General features: G+C 38.8%; 1 protein-coding gene across 4 annotated transcripts in view; it reads left to right on the top strand.

Moving 5' to 3' along the window:
• The first annotated feature begins 11246 nt into the window (after positions 1-11246).
• The window catches only part of MYBPC1 (myosin binding protein C1), a 70992-nt gene continuing 54581 nt past the window's right edge, over positions 11247-27657 (top strand). For all 4 annotated transcript variants that reach the window (XM_065743171.1, XM_065743169.1, XM_065743170.1 and 1 more), the window contains exon 1: positions 11247-11383. In XM_065743171.1, the coding sequence (XP_065599243.1) occupies positions 11359-11383 (25 nt within the window). In that variant the 5' untranslated portion in view covers positions 11247-11358. The remainder of the gene's footprint in view (positions 11384-27657) is intronic.

The raw sequence follows: 27657 nt of genomic DNA, 5'->3' as shown, positions 1-27657 counted from the left end.
TAGAGCTCCTGTTCCACTTAAGTGCATAGTTAGTGCTGTTAACAAAGCACTGCTGAAGCTATCTATAACTGCCAAAGAAGGGTGAGAAGAAACTTGCAGAGGTAGTAACTGCTTAAATTGCTATCCATATCTGCAAGACGGCAGAAGTAGAGAAGACGTTGAGCATCATCCAGCTGACTTGGCCAAAATGCCTGCAGGAAAGACATGGAAGAAGAGTTGTGACAGAAGGCTGGAACTGGAGCTGCTCCTTTCTGATGAAGGCAAGGACGGGCTGTCACTGCCTGTCTGACAACTTGATACAGAAAAGCCCTTACAATCATATAAATGAACACTTCATTACAGATGTATTCAGCGCAGGCCATAGAACTTTCAAAAATTTCCACTTGAAATCACAGAATTGCATGAGTGGGAAGGAATCTCAAAGCCCACCCAGTTCCAACTCCCTGACATGGGCAGGGCTGCCACCCAGCAGCTCAGGCTGCCCAGGGCCTCATCCAATCTTTAGACTGAGTACCTCCAGGGATGGGGCACCCAGAGCTTTTCTGGGCAGCCTGTGCCAGTGCCTCACCACCCTCTGAGTAGGGAATCTATTCCTAATGTCTTATCTAAATCTACTTTTTTTTAGTTTAAAGCCATCCCCCCTTGTCATACTCTCCAATAAAGAGTCCCTCCTCTGCTTTCTTTCAGGCACTTTTTAAGTACTGGAAGGCCAAAATGACATATATCTGAAGACTTCTCCAGACTCAATAACAACTCCCTCAGCCTATTCACAGAAGAGGTGCTCCAGCCCTTTGATCTTCATGAATTCTAAGGGATCTATGTCATTCTTATGCTAAGGGCACAAAAAAAAAATCTTACAAATTGCCATGCTTTTTCAGGCTCCAGTAGATGGCACACAGTTTTCCTGTTTATGCAATTAATATGCAGGAAAAAAAGCCCTGCGTAAGCAATTCCAAGAGGGTTATTGAACTGGTAATAACAAAGCAGTGATGGCATGGTGCACAAATGCTCTTCATCCCCATTTGGGCTTCTCATATGTTTGTATTGTTATGGTTCCAGACTGCTAATGCCTTAAGCCTGAGGCTCTAACTTGAGCAGGAAGGATCTATTTTTGGATGAAGAAATTTTCCCATAGATGAATGCTTGCAATACCAACATTTTTTTCCTTTTTTTTTTTTTTTTTTAATAAACCATTCTTTAAATCTTAGGCTACACTGAAAAAAAAATTAGCCCTAAACATCATTTTACTATTAATAAGTGACTAGTCAGAACCCAGACCGTAAAATCTTTGCACTGAGATGCACTGTGCTGTCAACCAACAAGAGATGCTGGGAGAAGAGAAAGATCCAAGTGGGTCATCATTACACAAATGAAAGACTTTGGACAACATATAGTTTGGTGGATGTCGAGCCACCATGAGGGTGAAAAGCCAAAGTGACCTTCTGTGGTCACTCAGTTGTACAAACACAAGGGCTTGATGCACAAAAGGCAGCAGCTGAGAGGAGCCCATTGTAGAATGGAGGAACACAAAAGAGGGCTCACTTACAGGCATCCAATATATTATTACAGTTATGAGCCTACTGCTTTTTAAGAAGCCTTTATTTCTCTGATAGATGCCTCCAACATGGCTCTCTGGATATCTACGGTGGGAGACTAACATCTAAGCTGGTCACTGTAATGGGTATAACCAGTGAAATACAAGATATGAGACATCTTATCCTAAATTGACTTTAGCTTTGACCTCCAAAACCCATTTGCTGAGGACTTATTCAGCTCCCAGTATGTACCTAGTGCTGTCAGAGATGCCTGAAGTTACTGAGACAGTTATATAGAGTAGATGGATTTGACACCAGATCTACTGATGGCCCAGACACTGTAGGGGCAAAGGGATGCTGTGAGGGGTACCAGCAGACACTCTCAGGTGCCTCTGTGTGACCACATTTATGTAACTGAACAAAGACCAATGACTAGACCTACACTGAATGCGTGACTGAGAAAGATTTGTTCAGGTACAGATGATGGCACTGTACTCATGAAAAAAAGCACAGGATCTTTCCCCAAAAGTAAAAATAAGAAGTATCTATCCTGAACGTTGTACATGCAGTCCACCACAAAAGAGAAATACATCCACTATATGATTCTTCTTCTAGCTGAGGACTAGGACTGAGATCTATATCTCTAGGATCCGTTTCTTCAATCCAATACCTCACATGGAGCTGCAGATCCCTTGTCTCTGTTTATTCCCTTATATATTGCGAATTCTTACTAGTCTGTTTTCTCCAGACTGTTCATGAAGCTTAATTTAATGCAGTAAGCCCCTGTTAATTGATTTTAACAGTCATTTTAAATGTTTAATCTTACCTCTTCACGGAACTTTCTGAGTTAAAACGTATCTTTAACATTCACGCTGGATGTTTTCCAGAAAGCCAGAATCCGCACACATGGGGTTTTTCCCAAGAAAATCTCCCCATCACTCATTTAAAAAACATCATTATTTTCCTGCCCAGTGATGATCTGAAGTGAATGGAAGTTAAAACAACTTTGAAAATAACAGGAACCAGCACTGTGTTACTGTTACAGTCAATACCTGTTCTGAAATGAAGGCAGGGTGGGGCCATGGCTGCAATTCAGCAATGTTAAGTACTTTATGTAAAAGATTATATTTGTTAGCTGAGAGAAGAAATATGCAATTCTTGTCATCATGTGCTTTACAGAGGAGGAAAGTAAACCTTCAGCACCTGGTGAGTACAAGGGTAACCATAAAGTTATGAGGCCTCACTAGACTCACAGAGCAAATGACAAAAACTTTATAACCCTAGTTTCTTAGTTAGAAGGAGAAGGCTTCCACTGAAGAAGAGATTAATGGCTGATTATTGCAAGTTTGCTCTGTGCTTGCAGCAAATGTTGCTACCTTAGCAGTTATATTTCCTGCAGCCCATGATTACTCTTCTCAGTGTTTCAGTGGACCCTTGTTGCTCACTGAAGGCTGAAAGGATTTCATTTTTTTCACTAAAAAAAAAAAAGGGGGGGGGGGGAGGAGGGAAAGAGATTGGATAAGCTAAAGAGAAAAATCTATTTCCAAACAACAGGCATTACTGGAATTAAGAAATCAATATGCAGTACTTCACACGCATCTCAATTATCTTCCAGAATAGGAAGTGGAAGTTTATAAACTGTGGATCTCTGACACAACGAGGGTATAATTTCCTGTTAAACCTAGCACTATGTGTGTGTAGGTTGTAGCTAAGAGGGACAGTCCCACTCCCCTGCCGTCAGCTGTGTGCTCCCATTGCCTCATCTCCCCATTGCCTCATCTACAATGATCATGGGGCTGCTGGAGAGTATTGTTTCAACTAGCTATATCAGCAGAAGTAAAGGACTTACTGCTCCAAAACAAATGGAATTCTCTCTGTTCAGGAAGCTGAACTCTCCCATAGTTAACAGGCTTGTTGTGAAAAAGGGAACAAAACCCTCTGGTGAAGGGAAGAGAGAAATGGCCAAAAAATGGCCATCCTACTAGCAGCAGTCTTCAGCTACATGAGATTACGTATAACAGGAAACTATACCATTATTATGTCAAAGAAATTAGTCCAGTGAATTATATGATTATAATTATACTGCAGTTACGCTAAGAACAAGGGATTTAACAGTTAGAGGGAATACCAGCCTGAGAACTTGATACCTTTTATTCCATCTATTCATGTGCAGCAGAACCATTTTAGTCAGTGTAAACAGAAATAATATATCGTAGTATCAACCAAGATTATAGAGTGCTACTGTGCAAGCAGGTAGTAATGCACACTCTAAAAGCTCTCTAAGGAAAAGAAGCATGGGCTGTTACCTTCACTTTTCAGAGGGAGAACTGAAATATGTCCCAGTTAAAGAAGCCGCACATGGTTGCATGAACTCACCAGGACAGTGATTATAAACTCCTCCTTTGCGATTGAAATAACATCAAATTCATCTCAGAAGCATTACTCGAATTGTTTTAATCCTCTATGGTGGTATTTCTCATAATACAGAATGTGCAGGAAGTGTCTGGAGAATTTTGACACTGGAACAAATTAATTGTAATCAGGAGGGAATCAGAGTTATTTTTTCTGACTTAAAAAAAAAAAAAGTCACAGCTGCTATTGTTGGGGTATCCAGTTATGGTTTTCAGGAATCTCCAGAACTAGACATCTACAGACATGATTTTGAAATTCTGCAGACTTCTCATAAGATGGACCAAATGCACTCAAACTAACTTAAAATTAATATCCCAAGTTTAATAGAGAAATTATATATTTGTATCAGAAAACGCCAAAAAATGTAATTCTGAGGTGATCCAAGTAACGGTTTATAAAGATTATCTCATTGGCCAACACTGAAGACACCAGACCAGGGCAATATATTATAAATTGCTGTGGCTAATCATATGCTCTTCATGAACTGCTGAGGTAGATTTCATATGCTTAATGAACAAATCAAATCTGGACTGAAGAAATCTCTTTGTTGTACTGCATCAGCCAGTCACATCCAGACAGTTTGCTGTACAGTTGAGCATGGATAAACCCAGCATGGGTCTTGCTTACCTAGGCATAGCTCAGGTGAGGAGCTGCTCCCAATTTCACCTGTGGAAGTAAGAACAAAAATCTGGGCTGCAATGTCTCTCTGATCTCCTGGCTGCAGATTCCTTTTTCAAGATTCCTCTTAAAAACAGAATGAAATAAGCTCTGGCTCTCTTGAAGTCAATGGCAAAATTCCCATCACTTTTCTTTCTTAGCAACCCTCATCTGAATATTTATTTTTCTCTGATTCGTTCAGCAAAGCAGTTGAAAGATAGAAGCTGATCTTCCTCCTCTTGCCGTTTTGCCTGCTGCCCTGACCTAGGGATTCACTCATGACTTTGGTGCTGAGTGCCTCAGTGCTCTGGAATTTACTGTCAGAAAGGAAACACTGTGACTGCTATAGGACACCATTGGGCATGTGTTGCTTACACAGTAATGTCACTCTTTGGGTCATTGTAAGGCAGAAGGTAAAGGTGACAAGTGGTGTTTATCTGTCAATGATATCTTGTACATGCCTTGAAGCAGCTCCAAGCTGACTGTCTTGGGAAAAAAATGCACTCTAGACTTTAATCTTTGTCTTTAATCTTTCCTAGCCTTGCTATATAGAGTAAGATTCCATTTGTGCATGCTGCATCTATACAGCAAATATTTCTTATCACCTCTAACCCAAGGTCACGTCGTATTTACATAGCAGAAAAGAACAGAGTAGGAAAATCTGTTTCCTGGCAGCCTACAGCTTAAAGCTGCAATTAAACTGAGCTGGCCAGGTGAATCCAGCTGACTTTCATCTACACTGGAAAGTCACTGGAAAGGGCACTGTCAAACCTTATTCCAGCATCCCTCTCGGAAAAAATGTTTATTGGCTCTTCCTGATGAGAAAGAAGGTTTCATCTACTTCTGCATCATAATGTTTGTCCTCGGACACAGTTAAATAGCTGTTTCCTGGATGCTCCAAAACTCCAAATGCATTTAACTGATGAAAACGTATGTAAGAAAAAGCCACTTTTCAAAACATTGATTTTTTTAATCAATACGAAATTAGATATTATTCTTTCTTTAGTGAAAATGAATAGCAACATCAGGATACTAACCTGTTCAACCACCCATCTACAAGGGATGGGAGAAATCATACTTTGCAATACAGCTGTGATAAATTTTTAATTATTTTGGTGAATTAAAGCAGTTCCAAATACAAGATAGAAAAGAAATAATCCTAGCAGTTTGGTAATAATGACATTCCCATACGAGATGGGAGGCATATTCAGGACTGTCTTGAATTTATCTAAGTAGAGAGACCAAGTGTGAGTATGCTGTATTCTAGCTGAATGTCCTGGCTACAGGCTGCATGTTACTTTGAGCTGCATATCAACATTTTGGAGGTTATTTCTAGATTTTGTTCAGTGTGGACTTTGAATACTTTCCCATTCTCCTCTAAATTGATCATTCCTGCCCAGCATCCTTGTTCTGAAGGATGAGCTTTTCTCAATATCTATAAAACATATCAGTGGAAAATTTTGAAATAACTTGGTTAAATATGTGCCTCTGAAGTCTTGCAGGAATCTGCAGAGACCCTGTGAATGGGTGACAAGGTGAAGATATTTTTCTGGTGACAAATAGTGACTCACTATAGTAGAGACTGGTCAGTGAGAGAGTTCACTTCTAGTAATAGCAGCAAATATGAAGTTATGGATGCAGATGTAGCAGCTGCAAGAGCAAAAAAGGGCTTTGGACATACAAGCAAGGGAATTTATTAAAAACAGATGGCAGAATGATTTAATTATCTGATGCCTTGGTTAGTTGCTGACTGGAAACCACTGAAGTTTTTGAACAGAGATGAAATACAACGCTCATGTTTTGGAGAGAGACAACAAGATTAATTGGGACAGCAATGAAGGTAAAGGACTCAGAGATCTTACTTCTGGACACTGAAGTGGCTGAGACAAGGGTTTGTGATGGCGCATAAAAGCCAGAGCGTGGTAGGGATAAAGTGGTCAGAAGGCATTCACTTTACAAAAGATAAAAATACAAGGCCACAAGCCAAGTTAGGGAAGGAGAATATCAAGTTATGAGAAAGGACATTTTCACCCAGAGTCAAGAAGTAGCTCATGCAAATGTGAGGGGTGCTTTTAGCAGTAGGGTAAGTTAACAAAATTCTAATTCCATCTTCTGAAGTAGAGGAGATGAGCTAAAAAGGAAGTGAGCTCAGCTTTTTTCACCTTATGATTTCTGTGAAGGGTTCTGTTCAGCCATCTGGCAAAAAGGCTAACAACTGAATCAGAAGGAGGTCTGGGCCCTTTCATTCTCTCAGGAGTTTTGTGCCAGCACCTAAGAGCTAAGTACTTCCTCATCAACAGCTTCACAAGATGAGTTGCAGTCAGATTAGCTGAGTGATTATCATATACAGTGTATATGACATGTCTTTCAGGAAACAAAAAAAATTTTAAATCCCAGGCTCATAGAATGAATCAACATATGCATTTACTAAGAAAATCTATACAGGATAAGTGGTCAGATAATTGCAAGAATGCTTAGATATCTCTGCGAATCAGGAAGCCTAAGATTAGAGAAACTAAACTAAACTAGAGCTAAAAAGGAACATAAACAAATAGGTCAAGAAGGTCAGACACTTCCTTTTTTTCAAATATTTCCTTTTTAAACCAGTCATCAGGCAATTTGAACAGTTATTGACCATAATCAATCAAATCTGATGGTATTGTTTGTTTGTTTTGTTTTTTAAAAAAGGTGCTTGGAATTCTTTGTGCTGAGGCTGTCCAAAGAGACTTCAAAAAGTAAATCAAAAGTAATCGAGAACTGTAGCTACCACTGGATGACAATAGTCTAGAAAATCTTAGGATTGTCTTCTGGCATTAGTGGAAAGCACACTAATGAAATTAATGAAATAAATTGCTTTCCCTGTTATTGCTGTTGCTAAGGTACATTACATAGCCTAAATCTAGTCCAGAGGGAGTTTAAAGTTATAGTTAGACTACAGAGAATTTGTGTCACTGGGATTTTTGGTCAAAGTAAAAGAAAATATAACATAAATCATGCAGCTTTAACCCACCTACCATGGGCAGGGAAAATGATGCTTCTGCCTGGGATTGAACCAGGGTCCTTTCACATGTCAGGCAAACGTGGTAACTGCTACACTACAGAAACCTGGCCAGTATTGAAGTAGAATGAGGTATACAGCCATAAAGTAAAAGTAGGAAAGAGTGAAATAGCAAACAAATTTTCAGGTGGTTGCTGCTCCACTTCTTCAATTTATTGGAAGTTGAAGGGCTTTTTGCTTGCACTCTCAACATAATATAACTGAAGAAGCACATGTCCTACAAAGACAATTATATACTCTTTTTTTTTCCTCACACATAACCCAACTTTTTCCTCTGTTGCCTAGTGGATCTTACAGTGCCATTTCAGTTTTTCTAGCCCTCGTTATACTAGGGCTAGAATATATACCAGGGCATGAGTTGACATGTTACCCTGTGGGGGTTGCTAGCACACTCCGTGCCAGTTTATACCAACTAGCACTATTCAATCTCTGCCTAAGCATAGCTTGAGGACACAGCAGAAACCATCCCACGTGAAAAATTCTAGTTGCACTCTGAGTTTTGTTTTTAAAAAGGGTACAGAAGAAGTTTTTGCTTCATAGATGAGAACTATACTCTTTCACTTGGCCTCAGAGCCAGTGAGTGGTCTCAGCACTGATCTGTTCAGTACTATAGAAGTTATCTCTGAACTGAATACCATCTTCTGGAATGCTTTTCTTTCTTTTCCTTCAGGGACGTAAGGGTATGCATTGGCCTTTCTCACTGTGAGACTGGGATGTCCTCTCTGTACTCCACCTGGCTCTACTCTGTGACTGTAGTTACTGTTTATATTAACTGTAATTACTGTTTATATTAACAGGAGCCTCCAAAAACAATTCACAGGACTCTGTGGCATATGACGGGTGAAATACAAAGAAAACTGCCTCTGTAAGATATAAAGAGTTGACCAATAAGTAGTATGGTAGAGAGAATTAACAGTTGCCCTTCATCTCCTGCTGGCTCCAAGCAATTGTAGAGTTCAGTGCCTGGATAGGGACAGAAAAAAAGAGGAACAGGAAAAAAAAAATCATAAAATGGGATAAACTTTAGGGTCACCAACCACTAGACCAGGCTGCCCAGAGCCACATCCAGCTTTGACTTAAATGCCTCCAGGGATGGGGCATCCACAGCCTCTCTGGGCAACCTGTTCCAGTGCATCACCACCCTCTTAGTGAAAAAAATTCCTCCTGACACCTAACCTAGATCCCCTGTCTTAGTTTAAAGCCATCCCTCCTTGTCCTATCACTGTCAACCTGTGTAAATAGTCATTCCCTTTCCTGTTCATACTATCCCTTCAAGTATTAGAAGGCTGCAATGAGGTATTCCCAGAACCTTCTCTTCTCCAGTCTAAACAAGTGTACTTCCCTCAACCCTTTTTTTCCCCACAGGAGAGGTGCTCCAACCCTCTGAACACCTTAGTGGCTCTCCTCTAGACCTATTTGAAGAGCCCTGTATATATCTTCTTTTGCTGGAGGCCTGTAAAGGCAAAGTGACCGGTGCAAAAAAGGAGATATTACAAAAGGAAGGAAAAATGAATGCTCACCTATCTCCAAGGATCTAGGCTCACAGGGAAAGAACTCCAAAGAAGGGATCTCCAACAAGAGACCCTTCCTCAGGGGCAGTCAGCCCTTAAATGAGGTCTAATTCGCCTTCACCTGTGCTTCCAGGGCTGGCCAGGTCTTTCCTGCAAGTGCTCAATCAGTGGTTCATGTTGTGACCTAGCAGTCCCCATACAGGGCCCTGGGCCTGGATGCAGGACTCCATGTGGAGCCTCACAAGAGCGGAGTAGAGGGTGACAATCACATCCCTTTCCCTGCTGGCCACCCTTTTTATTACACCCAGGATATAGTTGGCCCTTCAAGCACACACTGCTGACTCATGTCCAGCTTCTTGTCCATCAGGACCCCCAAGTCCTTCTCTGCAGGACTGCTCTCCACAAGTTCTTCCCCCAGTCTGTATAAATACTTGGGATTGCCCCAGCCCAAGTGCAACACCTTGCACTTGCCTCATTAGGTTGACATGGGCCCACTTCTTCAGCCTGTCCAGGTCCCTCCGAATGGCTTCACTTCCCTGGTGAAAAATGGTATCTGCATTGTTATTAGATCTGTGCACGCACTGATTCCCTGGTGCCACAATAATCCTACACTGACATACAAAATCCCCTGTTAACTATTTAAGGCAGCATCCTGTTTGCTTTCCAAGGACAGGGATTATTTCAATGATATAAGGAGGCTTACCTAAACAGTAATATGAAACCAAGGGGAAAATACCTTTAGTATTGCCTGATTTGGATTCTGTAGGCCCAGAATTGGATTCTGTCTTGCCCAATTTATCTCTATTTTATAGATATACTAATTAGTCAAGTAATGAGCACCACAATGAGTATGGCAGAAAAAAACCTGATACATAGAAATATGATATGATAATCTGGTCTTTTAAAGAAAGAAATGGAATGACTGCCCCTTAGAAGATGTATAATAAAAAGGCAAATAACTAATCTTCCATCTCTAATTCCTATGCAAAGATGTAAAATATGGTTTATACAACATCTGGGTGTATTTAGACAGCGTATAGGCTGTCTAGTAACCTAGTTCTTACTAACACATGATCATGATATGAACACATCCCTATATACTAATAGCATGAAACCCTTCAGAATCCCTTTATTGTTGTACTACCATTCTGTCTTGAAATTCTAGAAGTGCATAAGAAAATAAATCCTAGTACTTTCTGATGAAATTAACCTGTATTTCTATTGTCTACATATTCATAGTTAGGAGTTTAAGAGGAGTACAGCCCAGTGGATTAGTTTAGCGGATCATTACGTGTGCTAGGGTTGGATTTCCATTCCTTCTGTCCGGTTTCCTGGCATGACAAAAACAAGGAGTATTCCACCTCCTGGATGGATGGAAAGGAGAAGATCTCTCTTAGCTGTGACATCTCCAGTTAGTGAGGTAGTAGTGCTGAAAGGAATTCTGTGGGGTCTAGCTAAGCCAAAATGAGAATGTCTCCTCCTCTGCAATACTCAGACAAGGGAAGGACACAAGAAAGTGTAGAAATATAAGCAGAATGGAGGCACAGAGGGTTTTCACTGCTCCAGATGAGCACGATAATCATTTTTACTTCATAATACCACAAGATTCTCTCCTATTTACTCCTTCAATTTTGCATCCCAATTTTTCATCAAGGAAGGAAGTGAAGTTTAATTGAAAGCATTACACTTGAACTTATTTGTCCCTCTTACACTGTGGAAAAGGGAGTAAAGTATTCAAGAAATCCCTATACATTCTGCAGGCAGAATGGGCTCTTTAATAGTTTGGCAGTTGCTTTTCAGCCTCTATCTGTGTGTGTATGTATGTCTGCATGCTACACAGAGAGACACAGAGAGTGAGTGCTGCAGCTGAATTTAGAAAGTTATAGATGTTCTCATCAGCCCCATGCAATGCAGCAGAGATTCCTTCCAAAAGCCAAGGGAGCAGAGGCTGCAGACAACAGATGTGAGAGGGGTTCCCATAACTGTCAATTTTCAAAGTGTTTGCATTGAAAAGAGAGGAGGTGCTATTTTGATTGATATTTCAGTTGCAGTATATAAAGCAGAGGAATTCTTCTCACCCTCTGCTTGTCATACTGATCTGCATACTCTCTCAGCTGGACTTGGGGCTACTACTTACTGCATCTGAAAGGCTGAAACTCCCTAGGAATAAAGAAACCTTATAACAATGCCGGAACCCACCAAGAAAGATGGTAAGCATAACAACTATTACCAGAATATTTCTTACATGCAAGATGGTTTTTAGATCATCTTGCACATTTCAACATCAAATTACATCTAATAGTGATAACTGTATAACATCATTACATCATGGCAGATCGTCAATCCTTTTAAACTGAGAATACTTTCAGGTAGGGATATAAGACAAAACTGCTTTGACCTCCCACTATTTTAGATATTAAACAATGGCTTTTCAGAGATAATAAGATACTACGTGTTTGGGCACATACTGTACTAACTTTAATTTAAAGACTTTAGAATTTTTGAAATTCAGTTACTGGTATGTAGATTCTGGAAAACAGGGTTTATGTGTTCCTTATGTTTTAAAAAAGCAGCATATTGATATAGTTTTCATTACTCTTGAGAAGTAAGTTTCATAAGGCATTCAGTAGAGAAGTGTTCATGGAAGTTTTAAGTTTCTAGTGTAAATACATTCTATATGTTGAATGCATGAGTGGAGAATGTAGTAAGTTTTCTATGCAGATTGAACTAGAATAGTGTATTTTGCCACATTACAGAGATTATTATTTATCTTGTAGGTCCTTTCCAACCTAATGTACCTATGAACCTATGTGTCAGAAAGGCAGATAAAAGAAGTAACGTTGCTCTGTTTTTTTGTACTACTGAGTTGACAACAAAAAACTGATTGCATAGTCTGCTAACAAGATGCAACAATCGTGCACACCAGAGGCTGTACAAACAGATGAAAAATGTTGAAAGACTATAAATTCACAACTTTCTAAGAGCTAGCAATTCTTTTTTACTATTTTGTATAAGCTGAATAAGACTCTTATACTTGCATTACTTCTATTGCCTTTCATTAAGCTTTCATTCTAATTTAGTTGTGTTGGTAAGAAATTTTGATTATTGTTTATCACTGAAGATATCCACAGCTTGTACAAAGTCATAAATGTACAGACTGTACATGCATTAAAGTACTGGCAAATGAAGTATACGGACAGTTTTCCTAATGAATTCTCAAATGCAAAATTGAATTTAATATTAAAGATGATCTTGTGGAAAGAATTGAAGACATTAAGTAACATTTGTTTCCCAACACTTTTGAAAGATATGATAGGCTCATGTATGTAGTTCAGATGAGTACTTTGGATTTAAAACTGACCTATTGATAGAATTTGCTTTATTTCAAAAGCATTTAAAATATTTTCTATTTATGTGGGAGGCAAGAGCAGAGCAATCATCAGGAGCATTAGACAGTTGAAGCACTCAATAAGGGCTGGGACATGTGAAAACTAAACTAAACTTTTTGCACAACTGAATCTTCAGCAGGTAGTGTTGACAGACCAAAGTGATCATTTTACTTACTGGTCCTCCTTAGTGCTCGAGGACAATGATGGATGAAGTATCCCTCTGAAAATAGCTACACCAAGTGCACGTATTAATACTAAAGCTTAATCCTCTGTATCAAACCTAGAGCCAAGCCCCTTCTAGAGTGTCTTATTTGTAATTCAAATGATTTACACGTGTATTAAGTGTCCCTTTTATTTGATCTGTTATTTGACTGGATATTACACAGTGTAATCAGAAGGCATTCTATGACTGCCAACTAGAAAAAAAATAAAATATTTCTGAAGTTTTAAAAGATACACTCTTTGGAGAAGAATTGTTTAGAGGCTCATCTTTAAAAGGCTGTTATTCTTTTTCAGACTAGATAGTTTTAAACATGTCCTTACAATACAGTTAATATAAAAGCAATTCTGGTTTTGTGTTACAAAATAGATTTTGTGACTCTAAACAAAAATACATTAATACTGGAACAAATACTAGAACATAAACAATATTGAAGACTTATGCATTAACCGAGTTTGAGTTCATAGCAGGAATGAGCTCTAGAGAAATGACACATACAGGTTGTACAGTGGTTCTTCATTGCACCTAGACTATTCGCAGCCAGTAGATCACAGTGATATATATATATATTGTTGCACTTAAAAGAACAGCTTCTTCCAAAAGATTTTCTGCAGAACAAGAACTCACCTGAACAGGTGGCAGTGTGTGTACTATTTATGTTACCAGTGGCAAGTCTATCTGTAGTGATACTGGTACTATTAATAGTACAGTACCAGTGCAATTACTGGAAGTAGCTCTACAGTGAGATGTCTACTCCCCAGGTAACTTCCAATGTGTGAAGTGTTGAAGGCAATTAAGTAATGAAGATGAACCATTGGCTCCATTATGCCAGGGACCAGTGGATACCCTCTCTGAGAAACCTTTGTGGGCTGACTGCAATTCAAAATGTGTATGTGCCACAGAAGGACCTAAGCAGGTGCTTTCCAAAAAGAAGCTATTTACACAAATTATCCCATACTCATAGGACCTTTAAGTTAAAAAAAGCATACACAAGAACAAGCAGCTGTGCAATCAGAAACTGGTTAACACTTGAATATTAAGAAAATCTCAGCTTTGCAATTTTCTGTCACTGCGGTCTCTGAAATCAATAGATCTTTCTGCTGCACTGCCTCTGAAATATCTTGGGCTGATTTGTTTCAGGTCAAATGCTCTGCGATATTTTAAGATTATTAGATTACCAAAGTGAGAAATTTCCTGACTTGGTGAGAGTGGAGCCTCACAACATGCTCTTAACAAATAGGATCACCAAATTAAACACACGACTCAGCTTAGAGAAGCTTGTTGGAGCACTTCAGCCTAATGGAATTTGTCACTGTAGAAATAGACTTCCATAACTAATGATTTAAGGCCTCTATTGTACTCCCCAAGGGTTGAAGTCCTATATAGCCACATCAGCTGTAGCTTTCTTGAGGTATGTGGACATGCTGTTGTGAGATAGCTTTGTCTTGGTTTGTTTAAAATTTCACAAGGTGAAGACTACATCATGGGCGCACTGTTAACTGATCCCAGTGGATGACTGGAATAAGACTGTGATGCCAAAGACCTTTATCGGTGCATTTAACAACCTTTCGTTCTTCTGGTGACTAATGAGTAACCCTCCCTCACCTAATTACTTCCTGTAATTATAATCAGTCAGACGATCTTTCCCCTCTCTCCCTTTCCTTTTACCAATATTCATAATAAGAGCTGCCCATTAATTAGGTGTCCTCTTAAACTGTGACAGGCCACGGCATTTGGATATGCTTTTGTAGGCGTGCCAAGTCTCTCTAGAGCAACGTTTCGGACTATTTGTGGGCATCATCCCACAGGGACAGGTGCAAGTCAGTCCCCAGTAGGCCGCTCTTTAAATTTGCCTTATTTATTCTCTCCAATCTAGGAAATAAGCCATGGCCATGAGTTAAGTGATCATTCCAAATTTTAAGCCAAAGCGTTTATCAACTGTCTGCCAGATTCATTTTCTAAGAGTTTGCAAGCTCTGCCTGCAGCAGTCACATACTGGCAAGGATTCAAAATAAAAAATCAGCATGTCTGCATTATCCAGTGCTTTAGTAAAACTCTTTTGGATCTATAGACAGCATGGATTTTAAAGTTCTGAAGATAAATATGTGTAAATATTGTCTCTTTGAAGGACAGACCCTAAAACATAAAATAATTTGTGAAAGGAGGTAAACAGGCTTATCAGTAGAGACTGCTTTGAAGATGTGACAATGCTATTCTGTCTGAAGAAAACCAGATGAAACAGCTGTTACTTTCAAATATGACCAGTTTTCTTTCATTACATGTCTTTTCTGTAGTTATACTTGCATTATATTTATAATACTTAAACTATTTAAAAACACAATCAGGTGTATCAAAGTAACAGACCCTAGAAGTTTTACCTAAGCTAATCATGTAAATATATATGTAATAAATCATGTAAGTATACATGTAAAGCAATTTTCCAGCAAGAAAACAATCTCAGTATTAAAGATGGAGAAAAATGAATTAATGTGAGATTAATTTTAAAATAATATTTTCAAGGCTAGACACACTTTCAGTGGTGGTCAAAAAGTTAAATGGAAATTCTGCCTATGTGTATAGATTTGGCTTCTGTCAGAATTAACACTGCTGATGGAAAGTTTTCCTGAAAATTCAGGAACCCTGCATGTCAATATTGTATAACACTGCTTAGTGCTTTTCATGGAGGAGGCTGAAGCTGTGTAATCATTTTATTATGGCACCAGACTGGGTAATGCAGCTGCTGCTGTCCTTGCTCTATAGATACGTGCTTCAGTAAGGCACAGGGAAAGCATACAGACATTTATCTTCTGCCATTATCATTGCCTCTTTGCAGGGCTGACTGTAAAATGTATTCCTATTATTTCTACCTACCTTCAGCCTCAGAGCCCAATCACTCAAAGCCAAGCCCATATGAATCATTTACAAGCACTGTATTGAAGTTATGCGTGAATGAATTTTGATGGATGAGGGAAAGTGGAAACCCTAACCCTTTATCTTTTTTTTTTCTCTAACAGTTCTTCAGAAAATTATCAACTCTTGCTGATAAATTTAAACCCATTGCAAATGGAAAACAAACATATGCCTTTACTGTTATAATTATCTCCATTGGGGTGGGCACTGCTCCCATCCTGAGCCCTGTAGAGATGTATCCTCCTGCATAGATCTTGTTGCATGCTGAGATCTGAGTTTTTCTTAGACTGTCCTTGCCTTCTCACAGCTAATTTCCAAGTGTTGCTCCCACACTTCCTTGTGAGATACCAGACCACCTCAAATTTGCTCTTTGACATTCCACCTCCACCACTCTGAAGTTAAAGACTACTCTACCAAAAATCTCAAAACTTCGTTTGTTTCAGTTTGGTGTTTTTATTTTGTTTTATTATGATGTAAATTGTGCGAAGTTTTCTTATAGAATGCTTTGATTGTATTTTAATATTAGTGTAGGCAGATAACACAAGATTGATCTGCCTCACTGTTAATCTTTCATGAGTTAAAAATCTCATTCATCCTTTGCAAAAAACAATGCATCTGTGCATGGGAAATATACTTAACCTGATCACATTAAAGTCAAAACTCAACTGAGTTTAGGAGGAAAGCAGAGAACTGTCTTTTCAGCAGAGCAGACGGTGCTTGATCTTGGCAGAACTGAAATTAGCAAATGCTGCCTTTGTGCCTCCCTGTGCTGCACCTGTTGGGAAGATAAATAAAGGACTGCCTAGTTCTTTCTCCTCATACCTCCTAAATATATCACTTTAAGAGAGCTTTAAAAAAAAATTACAGTATGCTTCTGATCCATAAAAAACTGGATGAGTTTCTTCATTTTATACTAAACAAGATGAGAGGTTCTGCTGGGAAAACCTTGGTTATCAAAACATTAGTAGCTGCCACGAGCATGAATGGTCCTTGGGAACTAAATGTCTTACAACAAAAGAATCTGTTTCAGGAGTGGTCATCCAGGGAGTTTCTTAAACTGAAAGTACAGAACATGTTACAAAAAAAAAACAAACCTAATTTTTCTTAGAATAAGGCCAAATACTAGATCCCCCACTCAAGAAAATGCAGAGGTTTCACTGAACTAGAGATCCTAATGCAATGATTCCTTAAAAGTGTGGGCAGAAAGTTTGTTCTCCTTCAGACACTAATGTGGCTTTGCACTGAATGCAAACACTAATAAAAGAAAGAAGGCAAAAGAATAGAAACATTAACTTTAGCTGGAAGTAGGGTTTTCTCAGTCTCACTACAAACCTCTTTTTCTCCTGAGCCTGAAGAACTGTGTAGCTGCTACAGCTGTGTAGCTGTAGTCATCTGTTTCTCATCCCATCTGTCTTTCTCACCTCACTCACTATGGATGTGCCATTTCTGAAAACTCCAGAAAAAAGTTCACTTTTTCGCTGCTGATAGCAAGCAATATGACAAATGCTAAAGCCATTTATCCAACATTTACCAGGGGCTCTTGATGTACCTTTATGTCCACTGGAGGATTTTAGTAGTTTGTTTTGTATAGTTGGTGAGAGTTTAGGAGTTTGGAAGAGAAAACTGATTTGGTATGAGTGTCCAGGACAGTCCATTGAGAATTTTGATAAGCTTGCAGTCACACAAAGGTCCTGATCATCTTTACACTGGCAGAAGTCCAAGTTAGGGAACAGATGCACAAATGCAAGCAAATGAGATAGGTGTCTCCTCTCTCACCAAAGTCAGTGGAAACCAAAATAGTATTCAGCTAACCAGCCAGCAGTTGCCTGAACTTAGACGCCTACTGCCATATAAGATGCTCTTGGATAAAAGAAATATCCACTTGGGGCTGGTAGGTTAGACTCACATCCTGAGACTGCAGACCTTCAAGACCCTGGAATAGCAGCTAGAAACCAGAAGGATATACTACACCATTTGAATGTCAATGAACAATAAGGCTTAAGAGTTATTCTTTATAATTTTCCCAGTTATATAAATATTTGCAAAGTTTCAGCATAGGGCAGTTATATAAAGGAGAGAAGGCGAGTGTTCAACTACAGCATTATTTGCATATGAGACTTAGTTATACTGCCTCAGTATACAAACATTTGGGATCAGATTCCTTGGGGCAGAAGAGGGGGCACACTTCTGTAACCTGCTGGGTGCACTGATCAACAGGGTAGTTGATAAAAAATATGGTGATACTACTGTCATTTTGTGACTTGGGAGATCCAGTTGCTTTTAGTTGTTCTGCTTCTGATATGATATGAAATAGTCAATACATTTTGGTTCGTGGCTGAGTGTTTAAATCAGCTCAAAGTTGCTTAATCTTTTTTACCTCAGTGAGAAAAAAACAGTAAACTGCATTACTGTTCAAATCAATATTAATTGATTTAACTCCCCTAGCTTAGCTCAGATCCTAAAAGAACATTAAGTTTTTGAAAGAATGAGTGGTTACGTCATGGACATTTCAAGCCATGACGTACAAGCCTTTTTATGTTAAATAATAAAGCACTTCCTATTTCTGGAATAGGAATAAATTTATCAAGTTTATTTATTTATTTATTTATTTATTTATTTATTTATTTGAAGCTCACTGAACTAGCAGGTGAATCAGCAAAGACGAGGGAATCTGCTTGTGTAGGGAACCTGCTTTGGCAGGGGGGTTGGACTCAGTGATCTCTATAGGTTCCTTCCGAACCCTATGATTTTGTGATTCTGTGAGGGCTATTATAGAAGAGAAGGAATTAAAGCCAGCATTTGGTTCTGTGCTTGACAAATATATATGACTTTGGAAGATATTCTAGCAACAAAGATTTGATGACAATTCTGGTCAATCTTCACTGCTTCCTGAGATGCTGTAGGATCAGAAAGAAAGAAAGTGTGGATTCAATAAATATGACGATAGACAGATTTCTGTTCAGAGACCTCAAAAAGGACAGCATTCGTGAAATGGTTTCTCTCTGGCTGCTCTCTCCCAATGCTTATGGTATCTTCACAGAGTGATCAGTGCACTCACCAGTGTAGGCGGCTTGCATCTACACTGCTTAGAATTGCCTTCTGAAGAACACCAATCACACAATCCTGTACTTGGCCAAGTGTCCTTATGTATATTTTCAATTAAGAGAGCCAAAACAACCTGTGACCTCTGCTGCAGTTAGCCATGATGATGTTCAGTGTCACAGCACTAAGACAAAGTGGTCATGTTGGATCATGTAGGATGTTAGACTTCCAAGAGGAGAGGCAATGGAACAGTCTCAGCTGTGCTGTCAGTAGCACTGAAGGAGTAACGCATCTGAGAAACTGCTTAGTCTTGAATGAAATTTGTTTGTTCCAGGGAAGACCCTGAGGAGCAAAACAATTCATGGGCACGTTAGAGAATGTGACTGTCATGCAGTGCAGAAAGTGACAGTACCAGGATTTGGGAGTTCCGCTGGGTGACTCATTTCCTACTGAGAGGTCCCCTACATCCCGTCTCCATACACACCAGAGTGTACAGATACCACAGCATGAAGAGAATCCTCCTGTCAAGCAGCAGTGGGACATATTCAGGAGAGTAATTTCTTTCCTTTCATCAGAGATTGCAAAATATTTCTTACATAATTTGCTATCCCCTGGCCTTTTGTCTAGTTGAAAGTAGAATGTGATCTACTTCTTAGGGCAGTTGCCCTTGTATGTGGTGGCTACAGCAAGTTATTTTGATTGAGTGATTATTACAAAAAGCTCTGTTCTAATTTAATTCTCCATAAGATCAAATAGTGGTTTTAGTGAGTGTCTGAAAATGTTCAGTCACACCATGATGCTTCCTGAGAGGCATCTGTATTAAAATACACACTCATCATGTCTTACAGGCTCAGAATACCTTCCTAATTTTGGTCATAAATGCTAGTAGGTTGTGGTAACATGGAGACACAGATGAAGAAATGTTCCCTTTTCATACAGATTTATAACTCGTAGGTCTGTGTGCATTGTCATAGATTACATTTGCTCCAGTTATTGTTATAGAACCAACTGGATGCAACATTTCTGGGGCTGAGCAAAAGTAAATCACAAAGCAGATCAAATTGTTATGTTTTATTCATCAGGAACCATTCTTTGCTCAGCCATAATGCAAACCCAGTCCAATCTGAAAGCCTTTTCCAAATTTTGTCTTCTCTTGAAACCCTGAAGCCATGATGAATCTAAATTAAATGCAGCTAAACCTGAAGGAAACCCAAGATGAAAAACTTACTGGTTCAGATGGTAGGATAGATTTTATTCCTACTCCAGTGTGTCAATGGACTAGAAAGATCAGTAAGACACAGTTGCTAAGTAGTTGTCATCTTTGGTGATGTGGAGAATGTCTGTAGCTAGAGATATCTAAGGACAGTCACACAAGAAATGCCATGCAGATTGAGTAATTCACTGACTAATAGCTTCTGTGTCTCGTGCTGAGATATTCACGTAGATGCAGATATACATGCACACAACGTAGCACGCTTGGCATCATCTGTTTTTATAAGAGCATAGTATCTAGGCCAAAAACCTTATTTTAGACCCAAAGAGGAGCCGTAATACCAATGGAGGCTGTGACTGCCACTCCTCCACAGATGCAGACTTTGGTGAAGGCACAGAGGGTCAGATGCCTGATGACATTTTTTCCACGGCATTCCCTCCAGCCTTACTAATCTTTCATCTAAGCTTTCCTTAGCCCTATTTTTAAAGGGGAAATCTGACCTCTGTCCTCTCTGCCCCTTTTTCTTTGCCCTTGTTTTTCATTTCCATGTTTTGCAATGAAGGCTTTTTCCTTACCCAGATTTTTTCAGCTGGAGAGAAAGAATATTCAGTGACCTGGGACTGTTATTCACAACACTGTCTCAAAGGCATTCTGCTGTGATGCACTGTAAGAGATTTTTTTTAAACATACCGCTTAACTGATTTACTGATGCAATCTTTTGCAGTTGGTCTGCTAACATCATGCTGCGTTGCTTTCCCTAAAGACAAAGTTAAATGATTGTTTGAAGTGAAGGCTTATAATTCTCACAGTTATCAGATGTTTTACTTTCAATATTTCAGAATGATATTGAGAGGTAAAAAATGTAATTGTATTAAAATAGAGGGACATAAGTAATTTACTGAGCCTAACAACCACATAGGGATATAAGTGACTGTCGTGTACATAACTATTGGTGTGTGATTCACCAAAGATTTGCCTAGTGCCATATGTCTTTGATACCTTGTACATAAACGTCCTAAACGCTTATGTACAGAAAAAATCCTTTAGTCCTATCTGTCCACACATGCAAAATACTCGCTGGTGTTTTTCAGTTCAATGCTTAATTCCAAACATCTGAGCTGCAATAAATATTCACATTCAAACATGCTTACAAAAAACCCCTCCTAAGGTCAGTATACATCAATCCCATTAAGTAATTATGTTTCTGAATTTTAGGGTAACTTATCATTCTTCCAGTGGCTGGAATCATCCCTGAATTACCAGTCAAGCTTTTTGGAAAGGTGTTATCTAGACGTAATTATATATTAGGTGCCAAAAGCCCCTGAATTTCTCTTCAGTGGATAAGGAATTGTTTGGATGGTTGCAGCCAGCTGGAACTGGCCAATGGCTCTATGTCCAGGTGGAGCTTGGTGATAAGTGTTGTTCCTCATGGGTCCATTTTGGGGCTGGAGATCTTAAAAATCTTTATCAATGACCTAGACAGTGAGATTAAGTGCACCCTCAGCAAGTTGATAGATGACACTAAACAGAGTGGTGCAGTTGATATGACAGAAGGAAGGGATGTCATCCAAAGGGACCTGGATAAGCTTGAAAAATGGAGACATGTAAACCTCATGAGGTTCACAAGGCCAAGTGCAGCATATTGTAGTTGATCACGGATATGTGTACAGATTGCAAGAGAAACTAATTGAGGGTAGCCCTGCAGAGAAGAACCTGGGGGTTCTGATGGATTAAAAGCTGGACATGAGGCAGCAGTGTGCTGGTTGAGAGGCCAATTGCATCCTGGGCTGCATCAAAATTGTGGTGACAGCAGGGAGATAGAGGGGATTGTTCCCCTCGGCCTTTGTGAAGTCCCACAGAGTCATAGAATTACGGAGGTTGGAAAAAACCTCTAAGATAATCCAGTCCAACCATCTACCTATCACCAATATTTCCCCATCTGGGAAATACTGTAAAAAAGTACTGCATCCAGGCCTGGGGACCCCAGCACAAGAAGGTTGTGGATTTGTTGGAGCAGGTCCAAAGGAAGACCATGAGGCTGCTCAGGGGGCTGGAGCACCTCTCCTATGAAGACAGGTTGAGGGAGTTGAGCTTGTTCAGCTTGGAGAAAACAAGGCTGTGGAGACACCTTCTCGTGGCCTTCCAGTATGTAAAAGTAGCATATAAGCAGGAGGAAGATTGACTTTTTATATGGTATGATAGTGACAGTACCAGAAACAACTTTAAACTAAAATAGAGATTTAGGTTAGATGTTAGGAGGTGATTTTTCTCTCAGGGAGCAGTGATGCACTGGCACAGGCTGCCTAGAAAAGCTGTGAATGCCCCATCCTTGGAGGCTTTCAGAACCAGGCTGGTACCAGGCTCTGGGCAGCCTGATCTGGGTGGCTTTAAGGTTCATTCCACCCTAAGACCTTCTGTGATTCTGCATTTCATAACCCATGAGTTATCCTTAGTAAGAAAGCAGATGCTATTGCCCTCCTCAACAGAAGAGAAATAAATAAATTTAACTGAAATGCTACAAGTATTGGTCATGATTTTTTCCCCACAAGACTGATGTCTGAAAATTAGCAGTTAGTATAAGTTAGACATAAATAATGGATTATTTATGATGTTCTTTGAAATGATCTCTAGTCACCTACATTCCTGATAGCCCTGTGTCATGGCTACTATTCTGGAAGACATTGTCTCTTAAGATGAGGCTCAGTACTGAAGTGCAGATTTGAGGAGACTGCTCTTCTATGCAGGAAGCCTTTAAAATTTTCTTTCTTGAAAAAAATTACAGAATATCATATCATCTGCCGCCCAATGTCAGATTATCTTGAAGCAAACTTTTATTTGATAGTTGGACACACTGCTTAGGCATGTTTATAATACATACTACTTTGACAAAGAGGAGATAACAAGCAGAGAAATTGAATTCTGGGAAAGTACCAACATTATGTGTTTGTTTTTGTCCTGAACTTCAAAGAAAAATCGATATTGCAAAACCTATGGAATGGGATTACCTATTGATTTTCATTTCAAATTGTTGAAATGTTTTATTTAGAAATTTGATTAAAATGAAACCTATCAACATATTTCAAAAGTTTCACTTTTGAGAAATAGTGAAACTTTTGAGCTTGCAGAAATACGTTATGTGAATTCATATTATCACAGACTTATGCTGATGCTCTCATTTACCCTGAGAGACAAGAGAAATGGTTTCCTACTAATGGGAACATACTTGCATGACTCTCAGGACCAATTTGGAGAAGTGCACTGAAGATGTGGTCCTTTGTGGAACTCACTCTAGTTACACAGAGCATTGGGTCCGTGACACAATTGATTTCCCTGATTTTGAGTGAAATATTTCAGGATGGCTCAGCAAAACAATGTGTGATTTGGGTCTAGCAAGAGTGATTTTTCTATGCAAAATGTTTCCTGACCTGTTTGGGAAATTATCTGAATGATCTGTAAGGAAGTTCTCATAGTTATTTACGCAGTATGACCGCCCATTCAATTTTATTGCTGACTTTTATCCTATAGATAGAAGTGCAACTGTCATTGAAAATATATTGTTAAATGTGAGAGATAAATCGTGCAGTTCCCAAGCAGCAGATCTTTGTTTTCTGAAGCTTATAATCCAATAACCTTTACTCCACTTTATCATGTTTTGCAGCTTTCAGACAGGAATTCAACACTCCTCTCTGCACTGCTATCTCTGGTATCATATTGTTTTGCCTTTTGATTCCATTTTTCCCCAGGGAATCTTTTGAACAAAGTCAAAGTATTTGCTTTCATAGAAAAATTATTAACAAACTATTGCAATTAAAGAAACAAAACTGAGAAAAAAAGCCTTCTTTTTGCCATACTTTTTCACATGCGGTCAAATTTTTCTGATGAGTAACTTAACATTTTTCAATAAATAGAAAACAAAGGTTAATTAAATTTGGGGTATTTAAAGCAGAACTTCACTTGGCTGAACTTGGTATCTTATTAGTACCTGCAGCCAAAAACAAATTATTCTGTGGGAAACTTGGTACATAAAAAAAGTGTTGCATGGGCCTAAAGAAATCAGAATTGTGCTGTGTTTATGCATTTCGTGTTGGATAAAAATGTCTCCTGAACTTCAGAGATGACAAAATCTGTCTTTTACACATTTGTGTCTTTTACCAGTGCAAATACTAAGATGTGGATCATTAAATTTATATCTCTGAGCCAGATTACTGTTTTTTAACCTTAAGTCGAGAATCATACCTGCTCTGCTTCTCTGCTCTGGAAATCAACCATACGTGCGTTGGGACTCAGAATAGCAATATTGCTGGCCAGCAGCGCCACTTATGGGTCACCAGCAAATACAATAGAAACCATCAGGTTTAGGAGCAGATGTGGATCAGCTTACAGACCTTAGTCTTTTTGTGGATTCATTTCTGGAATAAAGAGTAAGGAAAGAAAGATATAATGGAAATAGTATGGAAACACAAATGAAATTTATTTCCTGCATGTTGGTGTCTTGTGGATTAAGTAGGTTAAAAATGAACTTGGGAAAGCATGATAACTTGATAACTAATTTACAGCCACCTATTTTAACTTCTTTTTTTTTTTTCTATTTTAAATGCTGTCAACTCTTGGCAGCATCCTAGTTCCTCATTACAGTATGTACACAACTTCAAGCTTGCCAAGGAGGTCACCTGAATAGGGTGCTAACTGAATCTTAACAGAGATGATATATGATTAAGGTTATTTTTTAAGCATGGATGATGCAGACCTTTACTCAACAGTCTATTTGCACAAATTTAGGATAATTCAGTTATGTAAGCATAGATTTTCTTAAGGAAATGATATCTGTTGAAGATCATGGTTACAGTGTTCTTTATCGATTAATGAAAGTGAAGTTTTCATAAGAATTGAGAAAATTGTGGTTGCTCACATGTTTGATTTACTAACATTATCATAGGAGAATGGGAACTGCAAGGAGCACAAACATTATCCAAATTATGGCTGGTTTTTTTTTTTTTTGCACCGCCATACTTACAGATTCAAAGGAATGCAGAATCTCTTGCTTTGGTTTCTACTCCACAGAATTCACTATTTCCAGGCTTTTCCAACTGTTTACTCAGTTTTTTAATCCTTCTTAATCAGGGATTTTTCTGCTTTCATCATATGATGGTTTGATCTGATCATGAGACTCCTGAAATCCTATATAACTGGAAGCATACGGTCAATGCAGTCAATTTCCGAATCAGTATTGTAGATGAGATTGTATGATGGGACCAATTATTTTTCTTGGTTGTTTTTTTCTTTTCCCCCACACAAGCTGTAACTCGTTAGGAATGGTTTAGAATTTAATCATATATAAACTAAATCTCAAATCAAATTTTTTATTAATTTCTTCTCTGTTCTCTGCCTGAATGTGCATCACTGGATTATGAAGCTTTAATTGCTGAAATACACAAATAATTGAAGACAGTATTTAACCTAAGGTTATCACCTTCATGTCTAATCAGAAACAAAGAAAGACAAAGTAAACAGTGCCATCTGCCTATATCATCATTACAACCAGAAGCAGAAAATAGAAATAATATTAATAATTTTATCAGTCTGATTCTATCACATTGTTGACTACAATAACAGTAAAGTAGGCAAGACATGGGAGTACCATTGTTTTTTCATTTCAGCCTTTCATTCTAAAGTCTAAAGTTTGAACTACCTGAGGACCTAGGATTGAGGTGTTCTTCAAATGCCTTTGATAGCTTTATTTTAAAGGTAACACAGAAAATATCTATGGATATTAAAAATAAATAAATAAATAGTATTTTCAGTGGGAAGATCAGTCTCATGAGGCAGATGGAAAATCTTGTCTGTATGATTGTGCTCACCTTTTGCTTTCCCTGCTGATCATCTGAACATGAGATATGTCTCGCAACAATTCCACATCCCTGGTCCTTCCCTACCCATCTATTACAGTAGACCACCTTCTATCCCCAGAGAGGGCAATGTACCAGAAGTGCAGTTCTTGTGTTTTCTAGTGGCTGCACTCAGAGTAGGACTCCTTACACACAACTGCACAAGGGTTAGGGTAAGCCATGCTCTCTCCTCAAACTAGTATTTTGTCTATTTTCGTTTGACAAGCAGAGTCAGCACTTTGGAAATGTCTATGTAATAGTTATATTTGTCTGATCCCTTGAAGCTGTATCCACGAGCTTAATCCGCCTACTTAAATATGACACAAGTTGACAGGCCTTTGTGACAAAAAGCATTAGGTGATCATCCTCATGCTCTTTGACATATGAAAGTCACTTTAAGTCACTGCTGTTGCACAGACAGATATCATACCTGTACCCATGGTGATGCAGCAACAGTCCCGGTTTTATTTTCAGGTAAATGGGAATAAGCCCTCTAGTCATACTGGGTAAGATCCTGAATCCTTCGGTTGTTCAGACCAGAGTCTTTTCTGAGTTGTAATCAATCTACATTTAACTGCTGGAGGAAATAAGTGCAGGAGACTTTCCTCCTCCCTCTTGTGAATATTCCAGCCCAGGGGTTGTGAAATGCTATCTTTAGAATTTGTGCAAGCCCTTATTTAGTGCTCAAGGTCATTTTCTTCTCATAAGGTGGGAAAAAAAATAAAAATTACTCATTTTCCAGTATAATTGAGCATTCTTCATAAGCCAACCCAAAATGAACCTGCAAGATTACAAGGGTCATACACCTAGACCTCTTTCTCAGTTTGCTGGAGGTTACCTGCCACTCTCCAGCACAGTAGTTAAGTAGGACCTGGGGACTCTTTTAGAACTGTCAGCATGCCTCATTATGTTTACACCTCAGTGTGAAAAGTAATAGATACAATGTCAGGGAGTTTCTATGCTCGTTGCTGTCATACAAGACAGTGGAAGAGGGAATTTAGAACCTTTGGAAACTGTCCATTACACATAAGTATCCTGTCAATTTCCTGCCAAAGCTTCTTGTGGTTATGGCAGGTTGGATGTCAGTGTAGCCAGACCTAAAATGGAATTGAAGTTTTAAATAATGAGAGCCCCAGTTGAACATAGCTCTTAAGCATTTCCATAACTTTAGCTCGTAGGAATGCCATGGAACTTTTTAAAGCTTATTCATCTATATCCATACCAAAAGACTCTAAGTCTTATTTTATATGAAAAATTGAACATAGTAGATATGGAACGGTAATGGAAAATTGTTGTTAATGGGTCAAGTTGCATCTCCTGCTGGTTTTCAATGGTGTATGTGTGCATGTATAATTATAAATCACAAATCTTGGCTCTAAGTGCTCATATCCTATATCAAACTGGATCCTGAATGCATCTCATGACATGGCTGAGACATGAAAGCATTTCTGGAGATGTTATACCAAGTTACACTTGTGCTTTCACTTTATTTGCTAAACACACTTTTTAATATGTTATTCTTTCTTTGTAGTCATGTAGAAAACACTGCTAAGTTAATTCATTTTCTTTTTGTGAACATAGTCAACTACTTTAGAAGTTTCAAATCCAAAGAATAAACCAAGGTCTGTTTTTAAGCAATACACTGAAATGTGACATTCTGGACTTCTTCAATAAAGAGCTGAATAGAGGAGACCATTACCTTTTGTCTTAGAAACCATGAGACAGAAATTCGATTTTGCTGCTTAGTAGAAGACAAAACCGACATAGTATTAATTCGTTTGTTCATTGGATTCAATAAATCTTCAATGGCCTCCTTCCCCAGTAA

Source organism: Cyrtonyx montezumae, unplaced genomic scaffold (genome assembly GCF_038088225.1).
Source record: "Cyrtonyx montezumae isolate F1298 unplaced genomic scaffold, pur_monq_1.0 scaffold_3, whole genome shotgun sequence".
In the NCBI taxonomy this organism is placed as follows: domain Eukaryota; kingdom Metazoa; phylum Chordata; class Aves; order Galliformes; family Odontophoridae; genus Cyrtonyx; species Cyrtonyx montezumae.
The sequence above is the reverse complement of the archived record's forward strand: the minus strand, read 5'-3'. Positions and strand labels throughout refer to the sequence as shown.